The sequence below is a fragment of the Pseudoliparis swirei genome, chromosome 2 (assembly GCF_029220125.1).
Source record: "Pseudoliparis swirei isolate HS2019 ecotype Mariana Trench chromosome 2, NWPU_hadal_v1, whole genome shotgun sequence".
Classification (NCBI taxonomy): Eukaryota; Metazoa; Chordata; class Actinopteri; order Perciformes; family Liparidae; genus Pseudoliparis; species Pseudoliparis swirei.
The window spans coordinates 7,265,330-7,282,165 of NC_079389.1; the positions used below are offsets into that span (position 1 = coordinate 7,265,330).

Here is a 16,836-nt window from a genome sequence, read left to right on the forward strand (position 1 = left end):
TTCTTCTTCTTACACCTCAGTCTTATTCAACCAATGAGAAAAAAACCAAGGCCAAAATCAAATGAAGAAAACATGTATAAACAGCATTTAAAGATTTAAGACACCAAAAGGGCAGTCCAAGGCAGAGCTGCTGTGACACTCACAGACTTGGCAGTTTTCAAAAAGAAACAGCAGAGCACTCGGATTACACTGAAGCTGAGAAACGGACAGATGCAGGACACTGCGTCACAGTGAGGCAAAAACAGAACGACAGAGAGAGAGAGAGTCAAAGGTTTAAATAAAGTTTGCGAGGAATCTCTCTCCTGCTCCTCTCTCTGAAAACCGAAGCCTCACCAACGGGCCACCTGGCTTGTGTAGTCCTCAGTGGTGGTGGTGGTGGGGAAGTCCCTCTCAAGCCCTCCTTCCCTTCTCCCGCCTTCATTTCCTCCCCCTTTGTGTTTGAGCGGCCACGGCCTGCCCTGCTCTTTTCGCTCCCTCAGCCAGCGCCTCTCGCCGCGCCTCTTCAAGCGCACCTCCTGGTGCTCCCTCTGGCGGGTGAACTGGAAACGCTGAAGGAACAGGTCCTTCGCGTACTTGTATAGCTGCACGTCCAAATAGTTGAGCTCCTCGATGCGTCGGCGCACGGGCTCGCTCAGGTCCACGTTGGCGGCTCGCGTGCTGTTGATCTGCGTGAAAGCGGCGATGAAGCGCAGGCTGAACGTCCGCTCGAACAGGTACTGCGTCTTGCGTTGAAACTCCGTGAGGCCGTAGAAGGCCATGTTCTTCAGGTTGCTCATGGCGCTGCTCAGGAGAATGTGGTTGCGCTGGCTCTCGTTCATCGAGGACAGGTTGTAGCAGCCCACCAGGCTGAGGTCGGCCAGCATGCGGACCTGTCGGTTATTGGCGAGGTTGGACGGGCAGTTCATGAAGTCGATCAGCGTAACACCGGACCAGTCGTCCCCGTTGTAGCAGGTGGGCAGCTCGTCCTGGGTAGGCGAGCGGCCGTCGCACATATGGAGGGCGGTCTTCCACGTGGCCCCGCGCTGGACGTGTTTCCACTCGCTCAGGTAGCGGGAGACGGGGTCTCGTAGCATGGTGATGTAGTAGAAGTTCCTGCAGCCAAAACAAACACAGTTAGAAGACACGGAGGGCTGACAGAGGGCGACTTTTGTCTGTGTGTGAAACTTCAAGGTCGAATGCTAATTGGCATATTCACTCGAGCGATTATTACAGTTGCTTATATGTTGCTTGGAAGTTGCACCAGAGCAATGATTTTTGCTCAATTCAACTAGAGGCGTTTCCATTCCACAGATTTCTCCCACCTGCCAACATGGAGGATAATTGGGAATCCAGACATCATGGTGATCCAGTCAAACTGACCCCACTAACTCCAAAACATGTCACTGTCTCAAAATAACGAGGTTTCAGCGATGGTGCCGCACATGTGTTGCATTTTTAATAACTGGGTATCCTACCAATCATGTGTCATCCAATTAGAGCAGTGTGAGGAGAAAACACGTTTAGTGCATTTTGGTGGTAAATGAGTGTTTTTCTTTCTTAAACAGACTCCTCCCCATAGAGCGACTTTGTCCTGAATAATTTAAAAAGAGCAGTCACGAGGAAGCGGAATAGATTTAGAATACATTGGAATAAATTCATACTTTTTTTGGGAGCGTCAACAAAAGGACCTTCAAAGAGAGGAGTCTGATAAATGTATTGGGATAAGTGAGCAAGGCAAGCAACAAAAAAAAACAAGAAGCACAATTTCAAATATTGCTGCCTGGGAACAATCCCATTAAATTATGGAGTTGGTATTTTTGCTGGAGTGACAGCCCACACACAGGAGGTTTCATCTGACCTCATGTCAAGCTTGAAGACCTCCAAGGTGAATCTTTCCGCTGAACCACAGGTATGTCCAAAGTGCACTCAGCAGCAGTGAGGGCATATAAAATGGAGTGTGGCGCTTTCACACCGACTCCAAAGCTGCTCTGGGTGCTGCTTCACTTCTTTCAGCACAACAAACATCCACACGGTCTCTCCCAGGAGTCAAACTGAAAGAGCTACAGTCTCCTGTGCTTACACTTTCCTGTCCTTCAGGGTTGGATTCACACTGGAATGTGTTGCCCAAACTTCAAACAGGTTATCTTGAGGGGGGTTGAGGGTGGTGGAATGTATACTGTTGGCTTTGACTCTAATGTGTTTTTTCCTTCTTCTTCTTCACAACTACTTATTATATTATTGTGCTTATCAGTTCTGCTGAATCAGCTCCAACACTGAGATTACATCAAGTCCATTATCAGAGTCGGCCTCAGGAGTCTGTTGGAGAGCTCGTACTCTCTGTCAGGGATGATGAATTCTGAGCTTTGCTGTATTTAGAGTTTGAAAATGTTTTTGTTACTACACAAAGTGGGTTTTCTTCGAGGGAGAAATGTGAATTCAGTTGTTTCGGTTATGTTTTCCATGTTTTAAAAGCCCCACCATTATGGCGTTGTAGTTCTTTTGTGCTTTTTTAAATTTTTACCTAAGCACAAAGACATTTTCACAAGTGAATAATAATGGATTTGTGATAATGGATTCGTTCTTATTCCAAACATGCTTTCTTTCTAGCTACTCTAATATTAGAATTTCACGCTTTGTTGTATATTGTTAGATGGGATTAGATTAGATATGTACTTTATTCATCCCCAGGGGGAAATGTCTTTGAAGCAGCAGCAAACACGTTTAAAATCTATACAATTAAATAGCATAGCAGGACATATTACATTCAAGAATTTAAATAATACTATACATTTACATCTAAATAAAATAAAAATGAAAGTGTTTAATCAATCAATCAATCAAACTTTTATTATTACAGATTCAAGGTCCAGATAGTTCAAAACTTTAAAATATAATAAAAATAAAATACATACAAAAAGTAAAAAACAAACAAAGAACTACACATGCTTTATAAATAGACAGATGTACCAGTGTCTCCACTGGTAGCGTGTAGTGCTGAATTTGATATCTGATAAAAACATGATGATCTCATTTTCGGAGTCATTAACCCAGCAGATAAATTTGTACATTAATTTTCTTTAAACCACAGTATATTATTAAAATATACAGTGTATTAGCGTAAACTTGTCTGTAACAATATAAATGAAAGTGTATACAGTGTATTAACTGAATATCTTCGGGTTTTAAACTGTTAGAATAGAACCTCTTGAGAAACTGCCATTGGAAACTGTTTGTAGAAGCGCAGGTGAATAGATCTGTCAATTAAACTCAGGAGAAGAGCAGAAACATCTTCCCATGGAGAAATGCCTTGGGTTCTTTTCTTTGCTCTTATTTCATTGAAGAAATATTCTCCAGTTATGATATAACCAATGCTAGTGCAGCATCTACGCTAACCTCAAGCCACTATTGGGTTTAGGCCGAAGAGTTGCCTCAACACGCACACCGAAGCCTCGCCCATTTGCCTGTGGTTCCCCAGAGGATGCGGATTAGTCCGTGCACTAACTTACGCATTACTTGAAGCCTAGCAAGAAAATTCTTGCTTTATTAAATGTTCTCATCGATGTCTAAAATATAGTATATAGATATTCAAATTCACGAAAACTTGTGATTAATTGCTCCCATGACAGGTGATGACAGGCTGTTAATTATCAAGACTTCCTCCCTGTACAACACAATGCTGTGTGGTGTAAATTGCTAAGGTTGTAACCTGTTCTCATACCAATTATGTGTACATGGCGAAAAGACATTTTATTTATTCTCAAGTGAAACAGTTTGACAATGAGTCACACTGTGGACGCTGAGACGTGGAAACGCACACTGAATACAGGAACATGTTCGAGTGCATTCAAGCTCATTAATGATAGCAATATCAGACTAAACAAAGTAAAAGAATGCCAAACATATGGAATGAGTTCATCTGGGGAAGAGTGGTCCAAAGAGTGGTCCAAAGAGTGGTCCAAAGAGTGGTCTAAAGAGTGGTCCAAAGAGTGGTCCAAAGAGTGGTCTAAAGAGTGGTCCAAAAAGTGGTCCAAAGAGTGGTCTAAAGAGTGGTCCAAAGAGTGGTCTAAAGAGTGGTCCAAAGAGTGGTCCAAAGAGTGGTCTAAAGAGTGGTCCAAAGAGTGGTCCAAAAAGTGGTCTAAAGAGTGGTCTAAAGAGTGGTCTAAAGAGTGGTCTAAAAGAGTGGTCTAAAGAGTGGTCTAAAGCAGAGGTACTCAACTTCGGAGGCCAAGAGGGCCACATTTAAACCACAACAGGTGCAAAGGGCCACAAATTATTATTAACATATATTTGTACCATTTTATTCACTGTATTTACTACTGCTGTTTAATATGCTGTCTTGCTAGTCATTTTTAATGCATTCCAAAGCATCATGGAATATTTAACAAATATTCTCAATTTCAGTAACAAATGTAGTGAAGTGACTGCTTTTCCAAGGATGACAAGTGTTGGTCAAGCTGATGTTTTATTAACACTGGAGTGAATAGCTTTGCATTGATGACATTGATAAAGTTTGCAATTGCTACTTTTCCTAGTGAGAGCTCTGAGTCTGCATTTCACAAATATTAATAACAATAACAATATAACAAACAACTGTTTACTTATTCCTAGTGAGAGCTCTGAGTGTGCATTCTTTTCACAAGTCCTTTCAGATCTGGTTGTTGCTCAGTTGTAGCTGCTTTGAGATAGTCTGCCAAATGTCTGTCAGTTAGACGGGAACGCTGCTTTGATTTTATTATTCCCATGGCAGAGAAGGAGCTTTCACACACATAAGTAGATCCAAAGCAGGCCAGGATTTTCTGAGCACACAGGATTAATGCAGGGTTTGTGTTCCTCAGAACACAGGATATCCAGAATGTGTCAATGCTCTCCTCCTTGTGTCTTTCTTTGAGGATGTTGTTGTGCTGCAGCTCTATGAGTTGTTCCTCAAACGCAGCCCTTTCGACTCCGAATTGCCCAGATGTGACGGAGACTGAAGTAGCCTGTACGTCACAAGCAAAGGGATTCTCTGTGAATGCCAGCACGGGTTCCAAGGATTTAACGTCCACGAACCGGGAGGAAAACTCCTCTTTCAATTCCATGAGGTAGGCGCAGTAAGGGGTGGGTGAAAATGAACCTGGTTGTGACACTTGGGCCTGTAGAACAGGAAAGTGTGTGAAATTTCCTACCTCAAGCTGCTGCGCAAACAGGCTCAGTTTGGTTTCAAATGCAGCCACATCATTCATCATCATCGGCAGAACCTTTGTTTTCCTTGAAGCTTAAGATTGAGTGAATTCAAGTGACGCGTTATATCAGTCAGAAAAGCGGTGTTGTGCATGAATGTGTCATCTTCCAGGGGTGCCAGTAAATCACGTCGGCCCCTCTCTTCCAAAAATATGCGCACAGCTGGTAGCAGCTCCATGAAGCGATCGAGGACCTTTCCGCGACTAAGCCACCTGACCTCCGCATGCATCGCCAAGTCAGTGTATGCACTTTCAAACTCTTGGACCGAGGAACGGAACTGTCTGTGTTTCAATGCGTGTGCAAGAATAAAATTGACTGTTCGTGTCACAGAGTCCATTGTCACTTTGAGCTCTCCACCTCTCAGCTTGCTGCACAATTGCTCTTGATGCAAAATGCAGTGATATGAGAAGAAGTCCGGCGTTTCAGGATCTTTTCTGAGCAAAGCAATTAATCCGTTCTCCTTTCCTACCATGGAAGGAGCCCCATCAGTAGTCAGAGAAACCAGCTTTTTTAAGTTGATGTTTTTGCCTGGTCCGTGAAAAAAGCTCATCATTGCAGAATAAATATCCTCTCCCCGTGTTCGCCCTGTTAGCGGTAGCAAAGCCAGCATTTCCTCGGCAAATGTGTCCCCTTTGAGAAAGCGCACCCAGACTATAAGCTGCGCGATGTCTGTGCGGTCGGTGGATTCATCGAATGCTAGACTAAAGTACTCGGCACTTTCAATGTCTTTTAGCAACTTTGATAAAAGATCGTCTGAAATGACTTCCACTCTCCTGGTCACGGTAGAATCAGACAACTGCAGCTTTGAGATTTGTCTGATGATGTCGCCCTTGTTGTTAAATTCGAAAACAGTGATTCCGCACAGTCCGCAAATGTATTTTTAAGAAATTCTCCCTCTGTAGCTGGCTTCTTGGCTTTCGCAATATTCCAGGCGATGTTGAGCGAGGCCTCTGTAACGTTGTCGCTGCTTTTAACAACGCTGCAGAACATGGATTGCTGGGCTTGAAACCCACTGAGCAACGTTTGTATTTTGTTTCTCCTCAGGTCGCTGCCAGGTGGATAGGCATCTTTAAACTCCAGGTGAAGCTGTTCGTGATGGCGTTGTAAATTCGCTCGCTTTGAGACAGAGATTGTTTTTTGACAGAGGAGACACATTGGTTTCCCGTGTATCTCCGCAAAAGCAAATTCACTTTTCCATTCAGAGTTGAAAACCCTGTTTTCGTCATCCACTTTCCTTTTCTTTGTCGCCATCATTAATTAAGGTGCAAAATATTTTAACAGATGAGCTGGCGCGATAAAAAGGCGGGTCTTCAAAGCTGTCTCGAGGAAGCTTTCCCTGAGTGATACCGATGGCTGTTTATGCAAAGGGGGGTGCAGGGGGAGTTATCAGGCTTCTCTTACATCCAGTACATATCGCATTGACACCGGGACACGTACTTCTTAAACATATGCTGTGATGAACATTCAAACATTTCCCCAGGATATTTAAATGTGCTGGGGTCAAGGGTGAAATCTTCAGTCAGACTTTCGGGGTTGGAACAAACACGATTTCTCTATATTTTCCATATCAAGTCTTAAACAACTAGCTCAATGAAGGATGTATCAGTAAAGCATATTAACAAGTGTAACAGAGCGATAAGGACCGGGTGCCACAGACAATTCACACGCATATAATAATACAAAGAACATCCATTAATCCGCCTTTTTATTTTTAATTATTTATTTTTGGACATAGATTCATTTACCTATGCTGTATTTAGTGTGTCATACTGTATTGTGTCTTGTGTGGACTGTGCTGCTGCCTCTTGGCCAGGTCATCAGTGTAAATGAGAATTAGTTCTCAATTGATTTTACCTGGTTAAATAAAGGTCATGTATATGTTTTAAGAATGATGTGTACATTCTGAGCAAAAACACACAATAACCTGGTTAATACGCCGTTCAGTGACAAAACAACTCCAGACTGAATTTTCAAAAGGAAAATATCTGATCAGAAATGCTCATCAACACCAGCAGTAACACTCTGGTTTATATTTAACATGTGATCAGTGATGCTGTGAATGTGCATATGTGGAGGATACTGAACCAACAACTTCAACTTGTGAGTCATGCAAGGCTGTTGTGTTCGCTGTTACTGGTTGACAGAAACATGCAGAGGGTGTAAGGGGAAACGCTTTCTTTCACCTTTTAGAGGTTTTGATAAATGCTCTTTACACATATTTGGGGGTGGGGGATTTGACCCCGTCACCTACTGCAATTACATTCTTGGTTGGAGTTATGAACCCTGTTGAACTCTACTTAATCATGGATCGATAATGGATTGGAGACATATTGCGACTTGTTCCATCCAGAATAATCATCTGTAATGCAGCAGCACCAGGAGAACGATATCACCGGGGCACTAACTAAACAGCACCAATGAGCAGAGATCGAAGATGAATTTAAAAGTGTGGATAAATATGGAAACTAAAGCAAGTGGTGAGGGGAGCAGAGGGCGGAGCTGCTGCAGTATATGGAAGCCCAATACGTCAGGTTAGTGCCATCTGAATGGATGCAGTTCATGGATGTGGAAAGAGTTTGATAAATACAGCATGTGTGAAAGCATTTCACCAACATTTTAACCACCAAGTAGGCCTATATATTTTTAATCATCAGCTTTGTCCTTGCTAAACTATTCAAGGGCAAACAGCAAAACAAGACACATAGTATCTAAGACTATATGCTAATTCTGTACACATTACATCTATTGCATCTGTCCATCCTGGAGAGGGATCCTCCTCTGTTGCTCTCCTGAAGGTTTCTTCCCTTTTTTCCCCCTGAAGGGTTATTTGGGAGTTTTTCCTGGTCCGATGCGAGGTTTTGGGGCAGGGATGTCTATGTGTACAGATTGTAAAGCACTCCGAGACAAATTAGTAATTTGTGAAATTGGGCTCTACAAATAAACTGAATTGAATTGAATTTCTCAGCAGGTTTTTATGTGCTCACGCCATAAAACTGCTAAAGTAATACTCCAAACAGTCTGCATGCCTGCTAAAGTAATTTGATTGTGATGGACTACATTCCCCCACAATGTGAATCACAAAGGAATAGAAGGGGGCTAATAACAGCTGGAAAGCATCCAGACTAATTGCAGATGTTTATGAAACTGCACATCAGTCGGCACAAGATAACTGAAGTCACAGTTCAAATTGCATTTATTAAAATACTTTCGGATGTTTATGACCCCGTGTACTAACTGTTGAAAGAGTATACAATGAGGATTAATGCAAAATGATAATCTGTACAATTCCAACGTCGTGGGGCACAGCGTCAACAGCTATGAGGCTAGTAGGGTTTTGAGCTAAATGCTAACATGCTCACAATATTGACAGTGCGAACCTGTTGATGAGGATGTTGAGCAGGTATTAAATGTACCATCAACAACAACAACATGGCTGTTTAGTATGTTTGCATGCTAAAATATGCTAATTATCATTAACATAACACTATTGAAGTGAATTTTGCAGGTTTTTGGAGCCAACAAACTGGCTCAAATGTAAAGTGATAATAGTGTGAGTCGAACAGTCAGAGAACCAAGTTCAATTCATTCCAGCCTGTTCTTATCCCATCAAATACAGTCAGCTTGTCACGCGTCAACCAGGAGACTGGTGTTAAATAATGAATTAAGGTAATTGTGTCAACAAAGTGTTGCTGACTTATTTTGAAGTTACATGTTTTCTGTACATATGTTGCCTTCTTTACGTTTTACTCATTTTAAGCCCAAGTATGTTTTTCCTGAACCGTACTTGTGCTTTTGTTGCCTAAACCTAAACAAGTGTTTTTGTTTGACATCACTCGCACCAACATGTTTACTACAGCGGTGGTGGAGTGTCAAAGTTTGCCGTGTTGGAGAGAAAGAAAGTGACACCAGTCCTGAGCAACCGTCAATATGTGACAAGTCGGGATGAAATTAATTTTATAAATGTAATGGCAATCCATCCAAAAGTTGTCAAGACGTTTCCCTAAAAAAAGCATTGTGGGAACCTCAAGTGACTGTCTCATGACAACCCTTCCAATGTATTGATGGACAGGCCGACGTCCATCCCTGGAGCCCTGCCACTTGTATGGCTATAAAACAACCATCTCCCTGTGAATATGTTCATTAAAACAGCCCCTAAATACACAAAGGGACATTTTTTTATCCCCAGCCAATGTCAGCGCAACAGACAAATGGGTTTTAATTGCCTGTAATTAACTTCAATGACACCATTTCAGCCCACTGCTTCCTGCTGATTGCATACTGCTATAAGGGTCATTGTACTTTTAGCCTGTGTGTATGGGGTTTGGGAGCAGATTAACTGAATTCACTCATCAAGACTTTCATGTGTGGGAGTTGGATATCCTTGCAGATGCTTGCGGTGGGCCAGACAACCGGGAGAAGCAAAACAATACATCTCTGAGCCGGGCAGAAAGTTGTTGAGAGCAATGGCGAACACAGAGAGCAGTAAATAAGTAAAGACAGACCATGTCCCAGGACAACAATGCACCCGACTGATGTTGGTGGGATGTAGTGTGGAAGACACGTGTGTGAGCGTGTGTGTGTGTGTAGTCAGAGTTTGAAGCAGCTGCTTTTGTGTCATGTAGAACTTCTACCTTTGTACGGCCTGCTGACTTCTCTGATTGATCCTCACGATGCAGCAGCCTTGAGCTCTCTTCATTGCTCCTTTGCAGCCAAGGAGCATTCACAATAATTTTGTTCTGACCTTTTTTACTGTCATTCTCGGAGCTTATCGCCTTTTATGCAGTAGAACAGTCACAGTCGCGAGAGACGGGCATGACTGGATGCCAGATAACATCACAGTTACATGGTGAGGCTGGAGAACCTGATTAATTTGCAGTATATTCATGTGCATCTAATCAAAGAAAGCTGTAAGGACGATAAATGAGTTTATACAATTTAAAGTCTATTTAATTATGTTCTGTTGTTGCTGTTTCTCTTTTATGATTAAAGTGTTACTCCTGTCCCTACAGTATACACTGTTTTGTTTATACCTCTAATGGCATTTTGAGGCTTTGGAGTTGTGTTTAGTTTTTGTCTCTTGTGGGAAGTCCTGTCGTCTCTCTCCTGTGATTGTCTGCTGGCCCTGATTGTGATTGTCCTTCTTGTGGATTGGCCTCCTCATGTTGTGTCCACCTGTGTCTCGTCTCCCCTGTCCAATCTCTCACTCCTGTTGTAAACCCTGTTGTTCCCATTCGCCTCATTCAGTGTGGTTTGTCCTTGTGTCCGTGTTTTTTGTCCTGTTCTGGTTTCTTGGAGTAAAGATGTTTTGCAACAATGTCGGCGGCGATTCCTCTCTCTCTCTCACAACCTGACCTGATGACACTTTCAGCATAATAAATTCCTTCGTTGTTCTTCTTTTTTAAACAAGATTTTCTTAATTTGATGCCATTTTTGCGGCATAACATACAATAGAGACCAGATTAAAGCAAAAGACATTCCAGTTACGTGCCACGCGTCTGAGACCACTCATCCACCGTAACATCCCAAAATGTACCATTAATGCAATTTAGAACTAGAATGGACACTCGGTAGAGCGCATACCTTCGCATATCACAAGATTGGCCATTGAATTATGAACATTTTGGCATTAGTTGCATGCCAATTGGATAAAAATTGACCCGATCGATCCCAAAATCTAATCAAATGGTCCCCGGATAATAACCAATCATCCCACCAAATTTCATGCGTCATGAATAAATGAGGAGGAATATTATCATTATCAGGCTAGTTTTCAGTGTTAATAATAAATACCTCCGGACGTACACTACCGTTCAAAAGTTTGGGGTCATTTAGAAATGTCTTTATTTTTCAAAGAAAAGCACTGTTTTTTCAATAAAGACAACATCAATCAGAAATACACTCTATACATTGTTAATGTGGTAAATGACTATTCTAGGTGGAAACGTCTGGTTTCTAATGAAATATCTCCATCGGTGTATAGAGGCCCATTTCCATCAACTATCACTCCAGTGTTCTAATGGTACATTGTGTTTGCTAATCGCCTTAGAAGACTAATATCTGATTAGAAAACCCTTGTGCAATTATGTTAGCACAGCTGAAAACAGTTATGCTGGTGATATAAGCTATACAACTGGCCTTCCTTTGAGCTTGAAGTTTGAAGAACAAAATTAATCCTTCAAATATTAATCATTATTTCTAACCTTGTCAATGTCTTGACTATATTTTCTATTCAATTTTCAATTCATTTGATAAATAAAAGTGAGTTTTCATGGAAGACACGAAATTGTCTGGATGACCCCAAACTTTTTAACGGTAGTGTATTTCTCCCTGCTTATTATTTAACTTACATTCTTGCTCTACTAAATATTGAATGTTAAATATAAATATGAGAAAATGAGTTTTCATGGGCTTGAAAGAAGCAAGAAGTCACTCTTTAAACAAATCCACATTAACAAGTACGGCTGTTAAATAATTCTACTGGGAATTAAACTTACATTTCCAGGGCCAATTTATTGTATGAATTTTGACAACTCTAACACATAACTTAGTATTTAGAATAACAAGTGTTGGTCACAAAATACGACCATATGATCCTACTTTCAGTATCCTCACTAAAGAAGAAAAATAAACTAAAGGTTGAGATGAATGTTTCTAGAAGCACAGAGTAAAACCAGGAGAATGAGGCATTCCTATAATTTTGCACCTTACTTGACTCCTGACATTTCCTCCCCCTGCTTCTCCCCCATGTCCGACATTAGTGTTAGACATTAGTGTTCCCCCCGGATCCATAACCTTTGCTTAAAGGTTGTCACATTAATCATGCTGCTGATTTCATTCGTCAATCTCCCTCTCCATCTCCTGTGTTCATCTCTTGCTATGCTGTGCGTCATCTCCACTTCAGAGTCTGCATATAATCAACCATCACTCTCCTTCTCCCCTCCTGGTTTTCTTTACAGGCTGTTCCAATGCGACTCCTCATTCAGGTAAATCATGGCAATGATGATGGTTTCTGAGAGCGGAAGGCAACATGTTGATGTCTGATTGTATCTCATCAAACAATTTCAAGCTGGTATAGTTTTGTATCTTGAGATTTGAAAGCAAAGATTGGAACATGTTGCAAGCTGCTTCGGAGAAAAACTGTTTTTCTTCACATTTAAAACCGTGGTGACCACGAAGTGTTTGACAACACAGAGCAGCTCAGTGCCATGAAAGTTTTTACGTCACTGTATCAACCTTGTCTCTGAGAAAGTATGTTCGTACAACTAATTTAAAATTTCAACGTTTAATCAGGATTTTTATTGACATATTTCATTTTTAATTTCTTTGACTAAATATTAATATATTTCTTAAAATACAATATCCTCTCAGAGGGACATTATGTGACTTTGTTTTGTAATGGTTTAGGCATTCACAGCACTTGGGTAAGGAAATTGTGGTCTGGTTTAATGCAGAAGTCTGCAATTAATTGAATAAAATGTTAATTTAATTAATAGTTCACCCAAAAGAAATATATATATATATATACAGTGGGTATGGAAAGTATTCAGACCCCTTTAAAATGTTCACTCTTTGTTTCATTGCAGCTTTTAGCTAAAATCACAAAAGTTAATTTTATTTCTCATTAATGTTCACTCAGCACAACATCTTGACAGAAAAAAACAGAAATGTAGAAATGTTTGATAAATTCATAAAAATAAAAAATAAAAAGAAATATAACAGATATATGTAGCACTTCATTCACAAAAAAAGAGTTTACCACTATATAAATGTAATTATACACGGCTGAAACAAAAGTCTCTGGTTCTTTTGCCCAACAACCCTCATACGTGATCCATCAGTACATCATGTTGTTCGCCAACAGACGAACAGAAACAGAATGTGGGTCTGCGAGAAGCACTGCTCAAGTACCTCCGCTCTGAGTGATATATATATATATATACATTATAGAAATAAATGAATACAATTTGTGACCTTTTAGCAATATTTGAGGACCTGCTGAAGTGCTCTGCCAGGGTTGAAGGGTATATCTTATGGTTTTAATATCATGCAGTCTCTGGGGTGAGGCACTATGAATATACTCCTATTCAGAACCAGCGAGTGAGAAAGTGCCGATACTAAGCAGAGCGCGAATCATGGTAATACCAAACAGCCAGAACCATTTCTTACATTCGGTGAAAAATCTGAAAAGCTTTTCGAAATGGGATATGCCCACATCTGATTGTGTATTTTAAGACCTAATATGGCATTCCATATATATTCCACAGGGCATAACCAGCCAGACCAAAATAAAACAATCACATCCCAGGTCTCGAGAAGAGGGTTCAATTTACAGCCTCCTGAAACAGAAAAAGAATAACCTTTAAAAATAATATGTCACCTATGCTGCAATCCCTTTTTTGTGTTTTATTCATCATTCATTTCCACCCACTGTAGTGCCAAGGACAAATGCTCAGACTTAGCTCCTAATTTAGTTTTTAGATCAGCAAATGTCCACACAATAACTTAATTTTTAAAAGAATTTGGGGGGGGGGGGGGGGGTTTAGTAATATTTAAAGTCTTGTAACAAACCTTTTTACAAAACAAATACAACATGCAGTATATTCCAATGGAGAGCTTCTTTGAAAAAAGACTCTGATCAGGACGAGTGTCCAATTCAGTCGATCAATCAACACAATAATATAGTGTTGACTCATTGTTTACTGATGAATCAGGAAATTAAATAGACAACTATTTTTCTCTTATTTAATAAAGCATAAAATACTACCAAACAATGCCTGGAAATACCTGCTGCATATTATATGCATCCGCTCACTCCCATTTATTTTCCCACTCAGCATGTCATGCTGTTATTATAGCAAATGTGACATGATGTAAATAAAGGTACAATAAACCTTATGGTAATTAAGACCAGACAAATATTAATCTTGGTTTCTATATGCACCCGAGACCTACATGTAGAATAAAAAGCAAATTGCTCTGCAATAGATGAATGTTTCTAATTTCTTCAGCAGCTAATTGTGACACCATATTTTCTGTGAAAAAGAAAATGCTTACGGGTGCCTTTGCATGTAATCGGCTTCTGTGCCTCTAACATGTTTTGAGCCCTTCTACATGGCTGGGATGGAACAAACAGTCGGTCCTGCATATTGTAAGATCAAGCCATGCACATATTTGAAGTATGGAATCATCCTAATCCATTGCTTACATGAAACAACAACATATTTGCTTCCTGAAAATGTTGGAACGTGCTCTACGTATTTAATTTATATGCTGACGTAATTGAACTGTTGTAAATTGTTTGAACCTTGCTTCATCATGTCGAGTCTTTTATTGATATATTTGATTAATACTTGCCACAAAACTAATTTCATTCTTGGCCTTGAAAATATAAGTTTAACAAAATAACTGACACTAAAGTCTATATTAATGTTCTCAGAACACAGTCTCCTAACGGCGGTTAGTTGTGACCACGACACCGGGAGAAGTTTAACACTCAATTTGTGTTTTCAGGGAAATGCAAATATAGATGCAGGGTGGTGTTTACACATTTACAAGTAAAATATAATTAAGGGGATGCCGGGGTTGCTTTTCTTTTGTTGTTTTGTTTTTTGGGGTATGTATGGGTGTTTATATGTATGTGTGTGCATGTGTACAGTATGTATATATATATATATATATATATATATATAGAGATATATATATATTTATATCATTGTGTCCTGTTTTGTGTGTGTATGTATATGTGTATGTATATATATATATATATATATATAGGTGTTATATATATGTTTATGTCTGACATTTTTGTATTTGTTTTATGTTAATATGTCTAAACAAATAAAAAAATGTAAGTGAAAAAGAAGAAAAAAGCACTCAACAACTCAACCAACTCCATTCACTAGAAAGTGGCGTTTGAGTTGAGATTACTTTGTCATTTAATATAATCGGTCTGCACACATCGCAATAAGTAGCCATTCATCACATGGTGAATACTCTTCGCTGCTATCGGATAAACAGATGGAGCTACACAGATGTAAACAGAGTAGAAGTGATTTGGGGATGTGTGTCAGTATTTAATAACTGCTATCCTTTGCTGCCACTGTCACAATCCGCTTCCGATATTTCTTGCACCAAAAGAATCATCAGACGTCTTCAGCAGCGTGGAGTCCTTCTTCATCACGAGAACGCCGCAGTGTGAACATTCGGTGCAGCCTGACTGTTGCACTGAAGCACATTTTTGTCACACAGATCATTTTTAAAAGACACGCACGTCTGGATCGTGTTCATTACAATTTAAATATTTTCCAGCAGAGACTACTGCTGGGCTTCGTCACGCGGTCGTCCTGATGCCGCAGCCCGTGGCCCCGCGCCGTGTGCCGAGGAACATTTAGTCATCGACTTGACATTCAGCGTGTGCGAAGGCTTTCATTTGCACAAAAATCCCCGCGTATGAAGGCAATTTAGCTCTCTCATTAAAAAGACATAAACACCTCAGAACTTAATGGCATCTCACAGTAAAAGAACGAGCCGTTAGAGTTTTATGATTACATCTTGAGATTGTCCCACGCTCAAAGTGGACCAGCTGGTGTCGCCTCAGCGTCGACTTTCTTCGCCGTTTGAATGAAAATGGCCGACGACCCATGCGCGCTGTCATCCAGCTCCTTATCTCTGAAGTTCTGCAGTATTCAGACGTTGTGTGAGGTGTTTTGCAAGAGCTTGTATTTGTCCTGTAACTGTTAAATGTGTGTCTGCATCGACATAATGTAAACACCACAGGAGGTGATCCTGTATAATTGTATTTTCATCAACCACAGCCCAGTAAGTTATGTGTTGTTATCCGCACCTTTCATTATCGACTCTATCACGGGGAGAAGAAGCAGTTCAGTGAAAGCTTGGTGGGAAGAATCTTCCGAACCGTCTGACTTTTCATCGGGAACAGGAAGCATTAACAAGCGCATTTGATTATGATTCATCTTGATTAGTGCCTCTTTTACCACTTTAGAGATGTTAAAGTAAGTGCTATGTGCTTAACCTTGGGAGGAAAAACAACGTGAGACTTTCATCACGTGATAGAAGATATTTATAAAGAGAGGTGACATCTCTACGTAATGACTTCCTCCTTCCCTGCGGTCTTCATAAAAAGAGACATTGACTCGAGCAAGGAGGCTTATGAGGACCCTCCTGTAGCAGCCCACTTTATAAACTGCAGCAGAACATTTAAAACAATCCCAATACGATGCGATAAACAGTGCACACACTCAAAAAAACGATTCAAGCCCTTCTTAGAGGTGACACATTTAAATATTGTTTGATACATTTAAATAAATCAATTACAAAACAAAGATATTTATATTGAATGGGTGTAACACAAAATGTATGAATACTTTCATTTATTAGATTTATTTAGGTTACACTCACACAAACGATTCAAGCCCTTCTTCGAGGTGACACATTTAAATATTGTTTGATACATTTTTAAATCAATTACAAAATAGATATTTATATTTAATGGGTGTAACACAAAATGTATGAATACTTATTTCATTAGATTAGATTTATTTAGGTTAGATGGTGTGCATATCAACTCAAAATAAATGTGTTTCATTGAGGACTACCCTTTGCGCATGCGCCAGCTGA

General features: G+C 40.3%; 1 protein-coding gene across 1 annotated transcript in view; it reads right to left on the bottom strand.

The window, feature by feature from the left end:
• Positions 1-329: 329 nt before the first annotated feature.
• Positions 330-16,836, bottom strand: part of hs6st3b (heparan sulfate 6-O-sulfotransferase 3b) — a 57,139-nt gene continuing 40,632 nt past the window's right edge. Inside the window, exon 2 of the mRNA XM_056431429.1 lies at positions 330-1,092. Within this exon, the coding sequence (XP_056287404.1) occupies positions 330-1,092 (763 nt within the window). The remainder of the gene's footprint in view (positions 1,093-16,836) is intronic.